The 17,268-nt window shown below is 39.7% G+C and overlaps 2 protein-coding genes across 7 annotated transcripts in view; one reads left to right on the top strand and one right to left on the bottom strand.

Moving 5' to 3' along the window:
• SESN1 (sestrin 1) overlaps window positions 1-14,390 on the bottom strand; it is a 114,042-nt gene extending 99,652 nt beyond the window's left edge. Inside the window, exon 1 of the mRNA XM_066373510.1 lies at window positions 14,112-14,390. Within this exon, the coding sequence (XP_066229607.1) occupies window positions 14,112-14,390 (279 nt within the window). The remainder of the gene's footprint in view (window positions 1-14,111) is intronic.
• Window positions 14,391-15,387: 997 nt separating this feature from the next.
• CEP57L1 (centrosomal protein 57 like 1) overlaps window positions 15,388-17,268 on the top strand; it is a 69,538-nt gene continuing 67,657 nt past the window's right edge. For 2 of the 6 annotated variants that reach the window (XM_066373518.1, XM_066373512.1), the window contains exon 1: window positions 16,028-16,102. The gene's annotated coding sequence lies outside the window, so the exon portion shown is untranslated. Of the gene's footprint in view, window positions 15,494-15,550; window positions 15,601-16,027; window positions 16,103-16,172; window positions 16,278-16,381; window positions 16,426-17,268 lie in introns of those variants that run through there. The other 4 variants (XM_066373515.1, XM_066373516.1, XM_066373514.1 and 1 more) reach the window with 4 other exon arrangements.

The raw sequence follows: 17,268 nt of genomic DNA, 5'->3' as shown, positions 1-17,268 counted from the left end.
GAGCACAATGTATGGCACAATGTATGACACAATCTGAGGTTGATTTCTAAAAAGACAATTGAGGCCCCCTTTTCTTTTTAGCTGTAAACAACTTGCTGTATGACATGTAATGCAATACCATATTTTGGGAAATTTCAAACATTCATAACCCACAGGAAAAATACTCCACACTCCTACACTATTTTTTTAAGCCCACAATAGTGCAGTCTTTCAGCTACAAAGCCAGAAGCCAGTTATAAAACCAGTATTTTTCCACTGGAGTTACTTGTAGGGCAGGGAAGGGGATGTTCGGCATTGCAAACATTAGGGTCTAAAATAAGATCATTGCAAGGAGTTACTACAACACTCACCCTGCCAGCACTGTCATGGCAACAATGAACTAGCTAGGAGAACGCTCTTTTAACATTCAAAGCTAATCCTGACTCTATTCTCATGGAAATAAACCAAATTTTCTTTCAGGAAGATCACTAAAGAAATCATCTTACTTAGTAATCTCTAATGTAAAGATAAGCCTTTCAAATACCATACTTCTAAGATCACAGTGCAGAGCCACTTTGCAATCAGCTGTAATTTATCATGACAACATAATGAAAATTAACACACCACAGTGAAAGGTGAAGATTTGGCAGGGTTCAAATGCAATTTCAAGATGGGTGAGAGTTTAAACAAGAATTTGATGTGCAATTTAATAACATCTGAGAATGTGGTTTCCCCTAGAAACATCAAAGTTTTACATTTCATCCTGAAGGAAAAATAACTTAGAAAAGAAATATATGTTTTCACTGTTGGGAACCTTATATTACCAAGATAGTTACCCAGAATGCTGTATAATGGGTGAAATGTGTAGACTATACAGTCTCACAGCCTGGGTTTGAAATCTGGTTCTTCCTCTTCCTAGCAATGATGCCTCGGGAAGGTTATTTGACCTATCTGGGTCCTGATTTTTTTCTGATACATAAAGTAGGGATAATAACACCTATTCTCATGATGTTGCAGTGAAGACAATGAATAGATAAAAAGGGCTAGCCTGGTTTGTGGTGGTACAGTGGATAAAGCCTTGACCTGGGTTACTGAGGTAGCCAGTTTGAAGCCCTGGACTTGCCTGGTCCAAGGCACATATGACAAGCAATCAACGAACAACTAAAGTGAAGCAACTATGAGGGGATAATTCTCACTCCATCCCACCCCACCCCCGTAAAATCCATAATTAAAATCTTTTTTTAAAAAAGGGCTAAAAACTAGGCTTCACGAACAATGCCTATTCATATTACATTCAAAAGTATACATTCTACAAAAGTAGAAAGATTTAAGAGACTGCTGAAAATGATTTAAGATAGCTTGGTTCCACTATAGCAGGTGACAAGAGGGGCAGTCAATGGACTCTCAGGAGTCCCAAAGACACCTGTCACACACAATCAAGCAAATTTAAGAAATTGAACATAGTACAAAATCTCTTCAAGCCCTGTTGCCTCTTCTGGTGTATCTTTGTGACAATGTAATTTTTGCTTAGTTACACTGTTCTTAATCAATAACAAGCTATCTAGGCTGGGCCAGTTATCTTGCAAGAGTGAAAAGACAGTTTGGGGGCTTTCTGCTTAATACGTCAGAGTCTCAGTTGGGGGAAGCAGAGTAGGGACACTGACAGTACAGCTCTGATCTCCTAGCAGATCTTCAAAGCAAGCAGTCTTTGTGGTGGATAACTTGCCTGAAGTATCAGAACAAATCAACCAGGCACAGAGGCTTCCATTGCTTACTGACAACATTAGCATCCACGCCATCATTTGCTTTCCAATATTGTGTCCCTGAAGGTGTATTTGAAAGTCAAATGTTCATAAGTGAAATAATAGACTAACATGATATCAGGAGAGAAATCCAGTTCCCAGAAAGCTAAAACAAATATTTATAAAATCCTTTATGTGGTTCCTAGAGGTGCAACTTCCTCTGGAGTGCTATTCCCTAGAGCAGGGGTCCCCAAACTACGGCCCGCCCGCGGGCCGCATGCGGCCCCCTGAGGCCATTTATCCGGCCCCCGCCCCACTTCCGGAAGGGGCACCTCTTTCATTGGTGGTCAGTGAGAGGAGCATAGTTCCCATTGAAATACTGGTCAGTTTGTTGATTTAAATTTACTTGTTCTTTATTTTAAATATTGTATTTGTTCCTGTTTTGTTTTTTTACTTTAAAATAAGATATGTGCAGTGTGCATAGGGATTTGTTCATAATTTTTTTTATAGTCCGGCCCTCCAACGGTCTGAGGGACAGTGAACTGGCCCCCTGTGTAAAAAGTTTGGGGACCCCTGCCCTAGAGCCTGGATAGTAGGTAAAACTTCCCCAGTTGTCCAAAGACTTAGGGTACCCTAAAGTGCATACTGTGCCATCGCACTGTGTGCACAGCACATAATACTAATAGTTAACATTCACTGGGTGCTTACTGGGTTCCAGTAAGCATTGCACATGTTACCTCATTTAATCCCCACAAATTCTGTCAGGGAACTGAGACTTAAGAAGGTTATGTAATTTGCCCAAGGTCAGAGTTTGGCAGAGCAGGATTTAAAGCCAGGTCTGAGTAACTCCATAATCCATACTCTTAACCATCATCTTCCAATGGCACTCAGGAACTGAAGCACAGGCCTTGGCCATGGATCTCTCCACGTGCACCTGACCACCTGGATGACACATGCAGCTGCCTGCTTGCAATCCCTCCTGCTGGTGCGATGCTGACATACAAGAATGGTGTTGGACTCCAAGGAGGGGATAGATGCCATAGGTGTGCCAGCACTCCTGAGACAAAACTGAGCAAGTCCTACACTTACCCTGGAGCACTGACTGGTTAGAAGAACTGGTTATATGCAACTCGATAAAGTTGTATATCCTCATTAACTAGCTAACACATAAAATTTTAGTGTACAAAAGGCAATTAGGGGTGTTAATACCTGTAGATACAAAATGTGTGATGTATGAAAAAATTATACATACATAAAAATTTAAAAGTAATGCTAATTTGGAGTTTGACTGTTTAACTAAATGATGATGATGATGAATGGTCATTTCATCATCATCATCTTATTCACCACCATCATCATCACCAATATTTGTTGAGCACTTACTGTGTATCAGGCCCACTTCTATATGCTTTTCATGTTATTTCTCAAAACTAACCATGAGATTGGTATTATTATCCTCATTTACAAATAAGTAAAAGTTGCAAAGAGTTTATTCATAATTTGTACAGTATATTGAACTTTGCAAAATGTGTTAGCAATATAAGCTTTAATTTTTATAACCATATCACAAGGTAGATAAAAAAGCACAAGCTCTTTTTTTTTAAAGTAGAATTACTATTAAAATTAAGTGAAATTTACAACCTTTCCTTTGACTTGTCAAAAGACAGATAAGCATAGTGTTTGGTACATAGTAGGCACACAACAAACACCTACTGAAATGAGAAGAAATAATTCACTAAATTCTCTGGTGAAATCTATACTGGTTCAATAAACTTTCAATTATTTCTTATATTCATAACCTCTGTCATCAACAAAACTGAATAAATTTAAGTTATATTTAATAATTTAAGTCTGCCAATGTGTATACATTACTTGTTAGCTGAGTAAGTAGGTACAGCTTAATTTGGTGAGGTGTAATCACTATCAATGACTTCAAGAGACCTATTTTGTGAAAAAACCTGTCTCTCTATCACTTTTTACTTTTGAAAGGCTTCCCCTAAAAATGCCCTTTAGTACCATTGAACATATCACTCGACCACTATTTTGCAAGGCTTGGTCTTTATCACATGATCGGAAGAATTTCTTTCTGTGTTTAGGCTATGAATAGCATTTGAAAACTTACTCGGCTATAATTACAGACAGCTAACACCTGCCAACCTGCTAGAAAATGAAATCATGTAAAATTTAAAGATGAACATGCCATTCTTGACAAACATTTAAGTATCAAACAGTAAATGCTCACTTTTACTGGAGTAAACTAAGACTAATTAGACTTTAATGAATATTACACATAGAATTGACAAATTATCCTAATTTTTTAAAAGGCATATATATCTATTTACTTATTAGTTTGTCAATTTAAACAGCTAGCTAAGTTAAAAGACTAAGTGAATACTATTCGTTTAATGAATATTTATATATGAAAGTTGAATTGGGTAATAAAATTGACAAAACTCACATAAATTTTATTTCCCTTTAGTATGATTTAAAAACTTAGGAAGTTGTTTTAAAATAATTTTATATATAAATAACAATTTATAAATCCATGAAGACCTTTCTCTCTTTAAATTAAAAATAGAGTAAGATTTAAATAAAATATAAAACTAAAAATGTCTCATTTTTCTAAGGTAATTCCATATTTCACTGCAATCTAATCAGATTTTTCTATAAATTGGTATATAAAAGAGATTAGAACATGAGAAGACAGATAATTCTTGTGTTGCCAAATTGCACAAGTTCTTTTCTTATAAACTGAAACATCCCAAACTGTGACAGTCTACTAGTAATACACAGTTTTCACAATAAAAATGCTAAGTAGGAACATTCAATAAATGGTCCTAATTGTTATCCCACAAAAACTCCCTAAATATTTCCAGTGAAAGGGCATTTTTGTAAAAAAGTATATATCTAAAGACTTTTTTCTATACACAAACGTCATGGTAAATGTGTCTTTACTGACACTAGTTTAACCTGGTGTAGTAACCAACAGGAAAAAAAGAAAAACATGAAATAATGATCTCATTATATGCCTATCTGGCTGAGGTTTTCATACTTAAAAGTTCCAGTCTGCCCCTAGCAATACCATCATCAAATAGTCTGAAGAACCCTTGGACGCCCCTGAGCATACTGTGCCAGCATGATTTCATCAAGGTCAACCAAGGTCTTTCTCACTTAATGTAATAAGTGATCTAGAAAAGTTGGGTCAAAGTAAATCCTATTTTCTATTGACTTCCATTAAAAAAGTAAATATTTTACCATGGTGTGAAAAAATGGGCTGATTGAAAACTTGTGATAAAGAAGAAATTAAAATTGGTGGCAAGGCTTGCTGGGTGCTGATGTACTTCCAGCAGTATTTTTATCCTTCTATGTATTTTAAGTATTGCCTCCCTCTCCCCAAGCATCTCCCCTTGTCCTTCCACAAATTCTAAGTTTCCCCACACTTACAGTTCCTCCAGTCCATGCTAATTTGCTACCACATAAACATTTTCTGTTTTTAACTATGAAAACTCTTTTTGATTAAGACATACCACCACATAGAGCTCTATTGTGTCAAAGTTTTAAATGATTAATAATCCTTTATTCTACACAAGATTCCATCCACAGCTACCTTCTGTCAGGTCAAAGTTTCAACAAATTCTTAAGTTAGTTGTTTGAGTTACTAATTTATTATCTATTCAAATGGTTTCAAAAATATCCTGCAAATTTCTAATGGCTTACCAAAAGGAAAATATTACTCTGAAACAAGGAGAACAGCATACCTATTTCCTAATTTTTTTTATTCCATGAATGACCTGTCTAGCACTTTAAGGGCACAGGTGTTAAAAATGAGAAAAGCCTAACTAAGCTACACTGTTCTTTCAGGGAGTCCTCCATGATAACACGAACAGCCCATGACCTTAAATCAAAGCCTAATAAATGAGTCTTTAACATCCATTTTCCTACAAAACACTACTTCCCATTTATAACCCAAACAATAGCTATGTTAGAAAAATATTTTTTAAATTAACCATTTTGGGTTTTTTTCCTCTCATGCTAGAGATCATTTGGGACACTGTAAAAGAAATATTTAAAATCCTTGTTAGTTTCAATCCTAAAAAGTGAGAACAAAGGAAGGAGACAGGAAGTACCATATTTCCCCATGTGTTAGACGCACCTTTTTTCAAAAAATTTGGGGTCTAAAAACTGGGTGCGTCTTATAAAGTGGTTGTAGATTTTTTTACTTGCATTTCCCACTTTTTCGCGCTCATTGTTGGAGACAGTGATTCATCATCAGACACGGATGAGGACAAGCTAATGGATGGGAGTTTTGAACGTGATGAGGAGTTGTATGAATTTTATGATGAATAAAACTTGAGTTCAATAACTTTATGTAGTACATTTTTTTTTCAAATTTCGGGCCCCAAAATTAAGGTGCATCTTATACATGGGGAAACATGCTATTTACATGTTATAAAGAAGACACTGAGGGTAGATAGTGGCATATATGATTCATCCTGTATGCCAGTGGGTTAAAAAAAAAGAGAGATAGGCTCTTTAACTTGTCTTCAAACCATTTAGAAATAAAAAAGATTAACCTTCAATTTCTTCACATCTTCTATTCAAAAAAGCCCAGACAACCTGAAAGTAAATAGTATTCTCCTTTTAGCTTAAAAACAAGGAAAGAAAGTTGTCAAAGAGGAACAAGGGGAAGTACTGAGCCAAGAAGTAAGGCCGGACGCTTTCTGAAAAAAAGGGACTGAGCTCTCAGGGTATCATTGAAATAAGAAAGGCCAAAAATAGTGGGTATGGAAGACAGAAGCTTAGTATAAATACTGAAAGAGGAATCTCATATCTGCTGTAATAGAAGAATCAGCAGTGAATATTTGAGATGCACCACCTTAACCTTTGTGCTTGACTAGACATAACAGTAAAAAAGAAATCAAAACAACCATTTAAAAAGGTCAAATATGCTTTTAGAATCTCCCTAATCTGTTATATTTTATAGCATTATTATAAATTAATAGTTTCTAATCAAATAGAATCTACATCAGGGATAGTCAACCTTTTTATACCTACCGCCCACTTTTGTATCTCTGTTAGTAGTAAAATTTTCTAACCGCCCACCGGTTCTACAGTAATGGTGATTTATAAAGTAGGGAAGAAACTTAACTTTATAAAATTTATAAAGCAAAGTTAGAGCAAGTTAAAGCATATAATAATAATTATTTACCAAGTACTTTATGTCGGATTTTCGCTAAGTTTGGCAGAATAAATCTTTATAAAACAACTTACTATAGTTAAAGCTATCTTTTTTATTTATACTTTGGTTGCTCCACTACCGCCCACCATAAAAGCTGGAATGCCCACTAGTGGGCGGTAGGGACCAGGTTGACTACCACTGATCTACATTATAACTAGACCAAAACATTATCTAGTTAGATATAGGAAGAGGTGAGTTTTTTTGAAATAAGGTTTTTCTTTTCCTTTTTAAAAATTTTATTGATTGATTGTAGCAAGAGAGGAGTGGGGAGAGAGAGAGAGAGAGAGACAGGAACATCAATCTGTTCCTGTATGTGCCCTGACTGGGGATGGAACCAGTAACCTCTGTGCTTTCAGATGACGCTCAAACCAACCGAGCTACCCAGCCAGGGCAGAGCAGCCTCTGACTAAAGGTGACTACCTTCTGTCCCCCTCTTCCTCACCAAGAAAAATTCTTTGTTCAAGTGATGGGGCTCTTCGGCTCTTGGGGGCTGACTTCAGATTAGTACAAAACAAAAGTAAGAATGCCCAACTTTCTTGCCAATGACTGGCTTAGAAAAGGTCATGTGACCCAACTCTAGTCAATAGAAACTAAGAAGACATATGCTGAGGGTTTCTGGGAAAAGCTTTCCTTCCCTGATAGCCATAGGGGAAGAAATTCTTCGTAGCTGTACAGTAGATGGTCATGATGCCTGTAACTGCTGTACCAGTCCTGCAACCATGAGCAGAGACAGCACTTGCTATGTTCAGAAAAGAAAAACAAAAAAATGGACGCAAAAAACTAATGTACTTTGTTAATGAAATTGCCCAACCTCTACACTTATTATGCAAAATAATAATCCTCTTATTGTTAAAACTACAAAGTATAGCCTGACCAGGAGGTGGCGCAGTGGATAGAGCATTGGACTGGGATGCGGAAGGACCCAGGTTCAAGACCCCGAGGTCGCCAGCTTGAGCGCGGGCTCATCTGGCTTGAGCAAAGAGCTCACCAGTTTAGACCCAAGGTCGCTGGCTCCAGCAGGGGATTACTCGGTCTGCTGAAGGCCCGCGGTCAAGGCACATGTGAGAAAGCAATCAATGAATAACTAAGAAGTCGCAACGTGCAACAAGAAACTGATGATTAATGCTTCTCATCTCTCTCCGTTCCTGTCTGTCTGTCCCTGTCTATCTTTGCCTCTGTAAAAAAACAAAACAAAAAACAAAAAAAAACAAAAAAAAAACACTACAAAGTATATATTCCCCAATTGGATACCAACTGGATACTCCCAACTGCAACTCTAACAACTGTAAATGTGCACCATACCCAAGAGCTTAAGTTTCATTTCCCACAGGAGTGTAACAATCACTTCACTAAGGAAAGCCTCCTCTATCCCACTTAAAGATAAATACTTCGTTGTTGCTTCGTCTACATTTTCTATCCTAAGCCAAATTACTTTCAGACATTTTCAGACAAAAATGAAAATGATCAAATGACCATTCTAGGAAATGTATATCGCTATTTTGACTGCTCCTCATAATCTTTTGATGTTTTGATATATACATACCCTCACATTTCCCTCCCTAATTACATGCATCATAAAGGCTACAGTTTACCAGTGGACTCTATTAGTCTTTTGGGCCAGTGAATAACTTCGTTCCTTTGTTTAGGAAATCAAGCATATCAAAAAGGTATTATAGGGTTAAATTTTAAAATAAATAAAGCCTCCTGTGAGAATAGAAGACCTTCCTCAAAAGCAGGGAACAAATATTACTGATCTTCCGGTCCACAGTTCAGTGCCTGGCACAGAACAGTTCTCAAAATATGTGTTGAACAAATTTAAGTATGTTGATGTGAAATCAATAAATTGAGAACAGGAATGCAAAAAATGCATTCTCCTACTGTGCTTTTTAAAAAAACAGGTTTAGCCATTTTAAGTTGAATTCATCCTACCTTTTGCCCCACCATTTCTCCCTTCCTAACTATTGTCCTCTGAGATGACCTATAGCAATTAAGGGTCTTCAGGAACACCTGCAGGAATCACAAAGGCAATTTATCTTCAGCTGCTTAATTAACGAATAACAAAAAGTATTATAAAGTGCTACATTTGAATTATGTGGTTTCCATGTGAGGCTGATGCTAGGTTGTGAGCGGTGAGGCTAGGGCAGTAAGTGGAAGCCAGGAGATGCTGGAAAAAGCAAGCAATCCAATTAAAAAATAGGCAAATGACCTGAATAGTCACTTTTCTAAAGAGGACATACAGATGGACAATAGACATATGAAAAGATGCTCAACATCACCAATCATCAGAGAAATGCAAATTAAAACTACAATGAAATATCTCCTTGCACCTGTCAGAATGGCTATCATCAATAAATCAACAAACAAGTGTTGGCAAAGGTGTGGAGAAAAGGGAACCCTTGTGCACTGTTAGTGAGAATGCAGATTGCTTCAGCCAATATGGATAGCAGTATGGAGTTATCTCAAGAAATTAAAAATGGAACTGCCTTTTGATCCCACTTCTGAGAATATATCCTAAGAATATATCCTGAGAATATATCCTATATACACACCCCTACGTGCATTGCAGCATTATTTACAATAGCCAAAATCTGGAAGCAGCCCAAGTGCCCATCAGTAGATGAGTGGATAAAAAGCTATGGTACCTGGACATGTATACAATGAAACACTATGCAGCCATTAAAAAAAAAAGATAAAAAGAAATCTTAGCTTTTGTAACAGCATAAATAGACCTGGAGATTATTATGCTAAGGGAAAAACATCAGAGAAAGACAGGTACCATGTGATTTCACTCATATGTAAAGTCTAATGAACAAAATGAACTTACAAGCAAAACAGAGACAGATTCATACACAGAGAGCAGGCTGACAGTTATGGGGGGGGGGGGGGGAGGAGGCTGGGCAAGGAAGGTGGAGGGATAGAGCAAAAAAGGACAGAAAAATTCCCTCATGGACATGAACAGTAGTACGGTGATTGCTGGGAGGAGGGGAGGTAGATGAGAATATGAAGGGATAAACTGAATTGACAAAGACTCGACTGGGTGTGGGGTAGGATGAATACACAATATGGTGTACTTAACACTGGTGATACTGCACATCCACTGATGTGTTGTAGAATCGGGCACCTGAAACCTGTATAATTATGTTAACTAGTGTCATCCTAATAAATGCACTTCAGAAAAAGTTTAGCTTCTATACTATTTTAAAGGACTTTAGGCAGGAGAGTAACACGGTCAGATTTTCTTTTTAACTAAGTGGCTCTGCAGTTACATGAAGGATGGTTATAAAGGTGGAGCATGGGTTAAGTCTGGAGAAGTGAGACATAATGACAGAAGTAGAATAGTGGTAACAGGGGCAGAAATCCCTTCTTGAGCTATTTCTAATAGGATATAACACTGGCAATGTAATCTCAACATGTCTAAAACAACACTCATCATTTCCTCTAAAATGACTCCTTTGTCTCAGTCTCAGGAAAAAACTGAACTATTCATCAAGTAGTTAAAGCCAGAAACTTTTGAGCCATCCTTGATTTTATTTTTCCCACCTCCTATATCCAATTAAACACTATCCTGTGGTTTCTAACTCCTATCTATCCTCAAATCCATACACTTTTCCCACTATATCCTACTTCACCGTCATTTTTTCTTTGAGGACAACCTCCTGATACTGCACATCCACTGATGACCCCTGAAATCCATTCTCCTCACTGCTTCCAAAGCAATCCTTCTAATACATGATGAATCATATCACCATTTTGCTGAAAACCCCTCAGTGACTTCCCATTGTTCCTTGAATAAAGTCCACAGATCTTAAGAAGGCTTAAAAGATTCTTTTTTATCTTAAACAGTAAGAATTCCTAACATTACTGAGAGTTTCTTAGGTGCTAGACACTGCGCTATGCTTTGCAAGCATTAATTCCTTTTATTCTCATTGTGAGGCATGAACTATTGGTGTTATCCTCATTTAGCAGATGAGAAAACTGAGTCAAGGAGAGAGTATGTAATTTACCCTAAGGTTAAAGAGCTAATAACGCGTTGAAGCCAGGTCTGACTCCAGAGTATATGTTTAAGCTTTCACACTCCCACCAGACTGTATGCCCCACACTGCATTACTTTCAGTTCCTACAACTCATCTTCTCTTTCTTGCCACGAGGCTTCCATACATACTGTTTCCTATGTCTGGAATGTCCCCCTCTAAAATTTCACTTTTGCCAGGATAATTTTTGTGCCCAAATTGTTTATCACTGGTTCTCAGTTCTTAGTAATGGCTTTACCTGGGGTTCCATAAACACTGGCTGACTGAGGCATGACTGAATGATGTGAGTGAGGGTGGAAACTCCCTAATTTGGTAACTTCATATATTCAGACTGATAAGGAAGAACAACAACAAAAAAGTCAAATATAAGGCCCTGGCCGGTTGGCTTAGCGGTAGAGCGTCGGCCTGGCGTGTGGGGGACCCGGGTTCGATTCCCAGCCAGGGCACACAGGAGAAGCGCCCATTTGCTTCTCCACCCGCCCCCCCCTCCTTCCTCTCTGTCTCTCTCTTCCTCATCCGCAGCCAAGGCTCCATTGGAGCAAAGATGGCCCGGGCGCTGGGGATGGCTCCTTGGCCTCTGCCCCAGGCGCTAGAGTGGCTCTGGTCGCTGCAGAGGAACGCCCCAGAAGGGCAGAGCATCGCCCCCTGGTGGGCGGAGCATCGCCCCTGGTGGGCGTGCCGGGTGGATCATGCGGGAGTCTGTCTGTCTCTCCCCGTTTCCAGCTTCAGAAAAATACAAAAAAAAAAAAGATGAAAAAGTCAAATATAAATTTTTTCATCCACTGGATATTTATTTAGTGGCTTCTAGGTCCAAGCCAATACTCTTGAGAATTTAATCGTGCTCCTGGGGGAGACAGACACATAAACATGATTATAACATATTATAAGTAAAGTGCTCGTTAAAACTGTGGCAGGAATAAAGTGCAATAAATGCAGAGATGAAAAAGAGAGTATAAATCTATGGGAGACCTTTACAATCAAGGAGATTATGGAATCATTTTGCTGGATGGAAAAGTCCTGAAATATACTATATCACATAGTCCAATGATTTCACTTGTGGAGGAGGAAAGAATCATTCACCATGTAGTCGTGCACTTTAAATCACATTTAATATTCACAACAGGCTCTGTGTTGTTATTATTATTTTAGCAACACAGAGGTAGAGACAGACAGAAAGGAGATGAGAAGCATCAATTCTTCGTTGCAGCACCTTCGTTGTTCCTGGATTGCTTTCTCATATGTGCCTTGATGGGGGGGAGCAGCTACAGCTGAGCCACTGACTCCTTGCTCAAACCAGTTATCTTGGGATCATGTCTATGATCCCATGCTCAAGCCAGGGACCCTGCATGCTCAAGTTGGTGAGCCCTCGCTCTAGCCAGATGAGCTGGTACTCAAGCCGGCAACCTCAGGTTTCGAACCTCGGTTCTCTGCTTCCCAGACCCACACTCTATCCACTGCGCCACCACCTGGTCAGGCAACAGCTCTATGTTATTATTCCCGTTTTACAGATGAGCAAATCCAAGCTAAAAAAAGTCAAGTGACTTACTTGTCCAAGGTTATGTCTTACATTAATAAAAAAGATAATTTTAGCCCTGTTGACTCCACTACCTATTTACTCACCACTAAATTAGTCTTTTGACCACATACTCCCCAGAGCCTAATTACTTTTGTTTTCACTATAACCTAACAAAATTGGTTATCTTTGGTTTCTCATTTTAACAGAAATAAGCAGCAAAATGAAAGGTTAGAGAAGAAACCAAAGTGAAGTATACCAACAGTAAGGGATGGGATTAAACACAGAAACTGAACACAATTTAAAAACATGGATCATATAACCGTATACACTCTACCCTCAGATATGCAACAGTACTTGATGTACACAATGATGACCCCATTACACACACACACAAAAAAAAAGGGAAAAAAGAAAGGTTGTAGTCACTAGAGTCTATGAAATAGAGAAAAAAGTTTTGCTGCTTAAAAGGATTAACTTCAAGTATCTAAAAAATTAATTCCTTTCTGGTTACTCTGAATTGTAATTATTTCCAAAGTGTTTGTAAGAAGAAATATCCCAAGATCATAGAGTCTTCATTTTATGGACATGATTATTTTTCTATTGCTTTAAACTACATTCAAGACAGAATAGAAAAACTGTCAATCTTAACTTCCATATGTACCCAAGTAAATTATAAATTTTAAAAACTCACATTATTTGAACAACACATGTGGATGGAGTAATTTAGACTAACAAGCATAGGTTATTGAGTATTATTGATATTTAAAACCAACCTCTCTTTTAAAAAGAGTCCTTTTAATAATTCTTCCAATAAAATGGGATAAATTGATTATGTATAACAAACAGGAGGAAAACTATATGTTTAACCTGTTGCACTCACAGCTATTATGTATGTGAAAATGAAAAGAAACAAAAAACTTAAGCAAACACAGAGAAAGCTGATTAATTTACCATGAAAGTGTTTCTACCATACAGTCCACCTGGGTCCAAATTTTAAATCTGAAGATGTCAGCTTTTATAACATAAGCTTTTACTATTTTATGTAATTCTTTATTAAAAGGAAAAAAAAAAGGCTGCATTTAGAGAACAGATCCTGGATTTTTTTTTTTTTTGCTTTGTTTTTAAGAACAAGAGAAAATTACTTCACCAATTATCTTGAAAAAGCTGACAAGGAAACATTTAATGTCCTTTATCATTGTAGAGATTTTTAAATGTGAAACGTTCCACACAGAACAATTTGTAACAATGTGAAAAGCATACTGACTGCACTTCCCAACAACATGTAAAAATGAATAAGGAAAAGCACATCTTTACTTGCAACTAATTGTAACTTTCACATATTTTTCCAGGAGGAATGCATTTTTTGCTAAAACTCCCTAGAATGATAATACTCATTTACTCATATTTGAAAAGTGCTTTTACTTTATCTTGTACAATTTTGGCCCCAAGTTCAATGTTTTACAGAACACTCTAAATTTGTAGAATGAATTCATAATAAGGGTTCATATAAATGACCCATTAGAAATAAATACAAAGTAAATTTAAGTGCAAGTAAAATTTCACTACACTTTATAGACAGTTGTAGTTACAATACTCTTCCTTACCTGGACGTTCTTCAAAATAAACTCACTTTTCTCTCTTACATCTTTAAAGGGACACCTCTTAGAAAGCATAAGCAGATGAGCAAGAAGCTTATTCAACCCATTCAAAGAAACAGCATTTGAAAGCTCGTCCGATGGACGATCAGGTGTCTCTTTCGCCGAACGAAGATGCTCAGTTTTTCTCAAAATGATTTGTCTAATGGTTTCCAGGGCTGTCTCTCTAGTAGTTGAATCTCGACTGCACAGTCCCTCCCATCTCACTTCATTCTCTCCTTCAGCCATGACAATTGGAGATTTTTTTTTTGCAGTCTTCAGTTACCTTTCAGCATGTCCCCAAAAACACTTTGTATTTTTAAAATGAGAAATGTATTAATAAAGTCAGAGAAATCAAATCTTCATGAAAACACACGTCTGGGTGACATCTGGAACCAGAGTGTCTTTTTCTATTGATGGCTTTCAAGCGATCTACAATATAGAGCTCACCCTCTCCTTAAACACGAAGGGGCAGTTCTCTGGTCAGAGACCGAAAAAAGAAAAGTTGGAGTTGAAACCTTCCAGTGCTGGCTGTGCTGGAGAGGGAAGTGTTCGCCTCCGTCTTGCGGGGTCAGCGGATATCCTCACGTAGAGGAGCTGTCAAATCCGTGCTCTGCCCAAAAAGGCTGGTACCACTTGAACGCCCTCCAGCCATTCGGGGTTTTTTTGTCCTGCAGCCACGGTGTTCTCGGGAGCGTCCCCACCCCGCCCCTCCTCCGGCACCAGCCCCGCCTCCGCAGCTCCTCCCTGAGCCTCCGCGGCCGGCTCGACGCTGGCTGGGAAGGACCGTCGATCCCGGGCTCGCTGGCCGCCGCGGCCGAAGATCCAGGCGCTCCCGGGGGGCGGCAGCCTCCAGAAGTCGCTGTCCTGCAGCGACGTTGAAGGAAAGCGTCTCCGGCCCCGGCAGTTCCAGTCCCTTGGGCAGATACCGTCCTTTTCCGATCTCTGCGTCCTCGACCACCGCCTGCTACACCAGACTAGCACCGGGTTGTCCCGCAATCCCCGAGTGCGGGGTTGGGCCACGGCGCTGGCAGAGCCGCGGGGCCTGAGGCGTAGAGCCCGCCCCTTCGCCCAGCCCCATCGGTGGGGCTCGTCCCAGAGGGCGGGAGCAGGGAGGGGAGATGGGGTCCTCACCCCCAGCCCCTCCCCTTTCTCCTCCCGGCACAAACCAGAGAGGTCCCTGCCCTAGCGCCCTCTTCCCCGCCCAGACAGACACGACCCGCAGAGGCAAAGCCATTGGAAAAAGCCCCGCCCTCCGTAGCTACCTCCAGACCCCTAGTCCGCGCGCCGCTGCCAACGGCTGCCCGCTGCTACGCATGCGTGATGGCGAAAGGACGCATGCGCCGTGAGAGGTACTTAGTCTGCGCTGTTAAGCGCGAGGGGCGGGGGGGGGTTTGGGGGAGGGAAACGTTTTCGGTACCTTGACGTTTGGATTCTGTGGACTGGATGAGAAAGAAAAGTAAGGAGGAGGCCCTGGGCGGGTAGACCAGCGAATAAAACATCCATCAAGCACACCAAGGGTTGCGGCACCACCGGGTTAGGGCACCCAGGAGAAGCAGTCAATGAGTACATAACTAAATGGAACTGAGTGAAACAAGGAGTTGAAGCTTATCTTTCTTTCTCTCTATTAAATCAATGGAAAATTAAAAAAAAAAAAGTAAGAAGGAGTTGAAGCATTGTAACTTTCACAGACAAAACAAGCACAGCAAAGTGGGCAAACATGCATTCTGGAACAAATTTAATTTTAAGATTAGCCTAAAAATAGTGACGGTCTCTTTTATTACGCCCAACCCCTTATTTAAGGAGGTAGGGCGTCATCACATTGACTTCTGGGAAATGTAGTTTTAATGCCGGTGGCGCGTTCTGTTTGCGACAGAAACCACAATCTCCAGGAGCCACTGCAAAGTTTCCGGTGGCGGCCTGTTTGTCAACCGTTAGCGCACACCGAGAGCGTGGGCTTGGTGAGAGAACTGTAGACGTAGCTGACACTTTTCTCTTAGCAGGATTTTTCCTTTCTCCATTTCCTCGCAGACTTTGGAGGGGAAGCCATCTACAGCTGTCCTCTATAGTCCAGGGACTCCAGTAATCTGCGTGGGAAGGACCGGTGTCCAAGTCCAAGGGCACGTGGAGCAGAATGTAGGAACGGTGGCGATTCTGAGGGTCGAGGAGAAGCGTAAGGCAGGCGAGGGAGATGCTGCTGTAGGAGGAGGTGCTCCTGCTGCTGTAGGAGGAGGTGCTCCCGCTGCTGCCTCCGTTTCAGCCCTTTCTGGTGGACTCGTGCCGGGTGAATTGGGAATCCCTGTGCAGTTGCACCTTTGACTTTGCATAGGGGTGTTTTGTGCTTTATTAAGTCAGCCAAATGACATCCCACGCAGGGCTTTGAAAGCGAGTTGTCAAATACATTTTATGTGAGACTAAAGCGCAAAGAATACGCAGTATTCCGTGGTATGAATATTTGCAGGCTTTAAGGATACTATGTGAAAAAAGACCCATTAAAAATCTTAAAATTTTAGTATAGTTAAAGGAGTCAACCTTTTGTTTACAAAGTAAGGTTTGTTTTAAAAATAACTCCTTTTAGGAAAAGTTGTGTGAAAGGTTGTCAGTGAACTTGTAACCAAATTATATTTTAATTCTTCACATTGCAGAATCGATGAGTTTCAAAAAATTTAGCTTTTTAGGATACTGAGTATACAAGAGTGAAAAAGTCACAACCCCCACCTAAGAGAAACGAATGGTTGAACATACAGTTATAGTACTATTTGATATCATTGAGATAAGGCTAGAAACATGATCCCTTAGCCCAGTCTTTGAAAGTCAGGGAAATCTTCATCCCAGGAAAAGAAAGGATCAAAAGAACAGCATATGGCAGTGGCTCTCAAAGTGTGCGCCAGGGCGCACTGGAGCACCTTAGAAAATTTCCAGGTGCGCCCTATGGTATTCCAGAGAAATATGTGCTTGTTGGGGACCAAAAAACCAAAAGGGTTTTTAGAGTTTAGATTTTTGGGAGACAGAGGTGTGGGGGATTGGTTGTAAACTGACAGTCTGCCCAACCCCCCCACCTCACTTGCCTGATTAGGTTGCAAAAGGCTGTTAAGCCGTGGTGCTGGATTGTTTACACTACCCGCCA

This window comes from Saccopteryx leptura, chromosome 3 (genome assembly GCF_036850995.1).
Source record: "Saccopteryx leptura isolate mSacLep1 chromosome 3, mSacLep1_pri_phased_curated, whole genome shotgun sequence".
Lineage (NCBI taxonomy): Eukaryota > Metazoa > Chordata > Mammalia > Chiroptera > Emballonuridae > Saccopteryx > Saccopteryx leptura.
The sequence above is the reverse complement of the archived record's forward strand: the minus strand, read 5'-3'. Positions and strand labels throughout refer to the sequence as shown.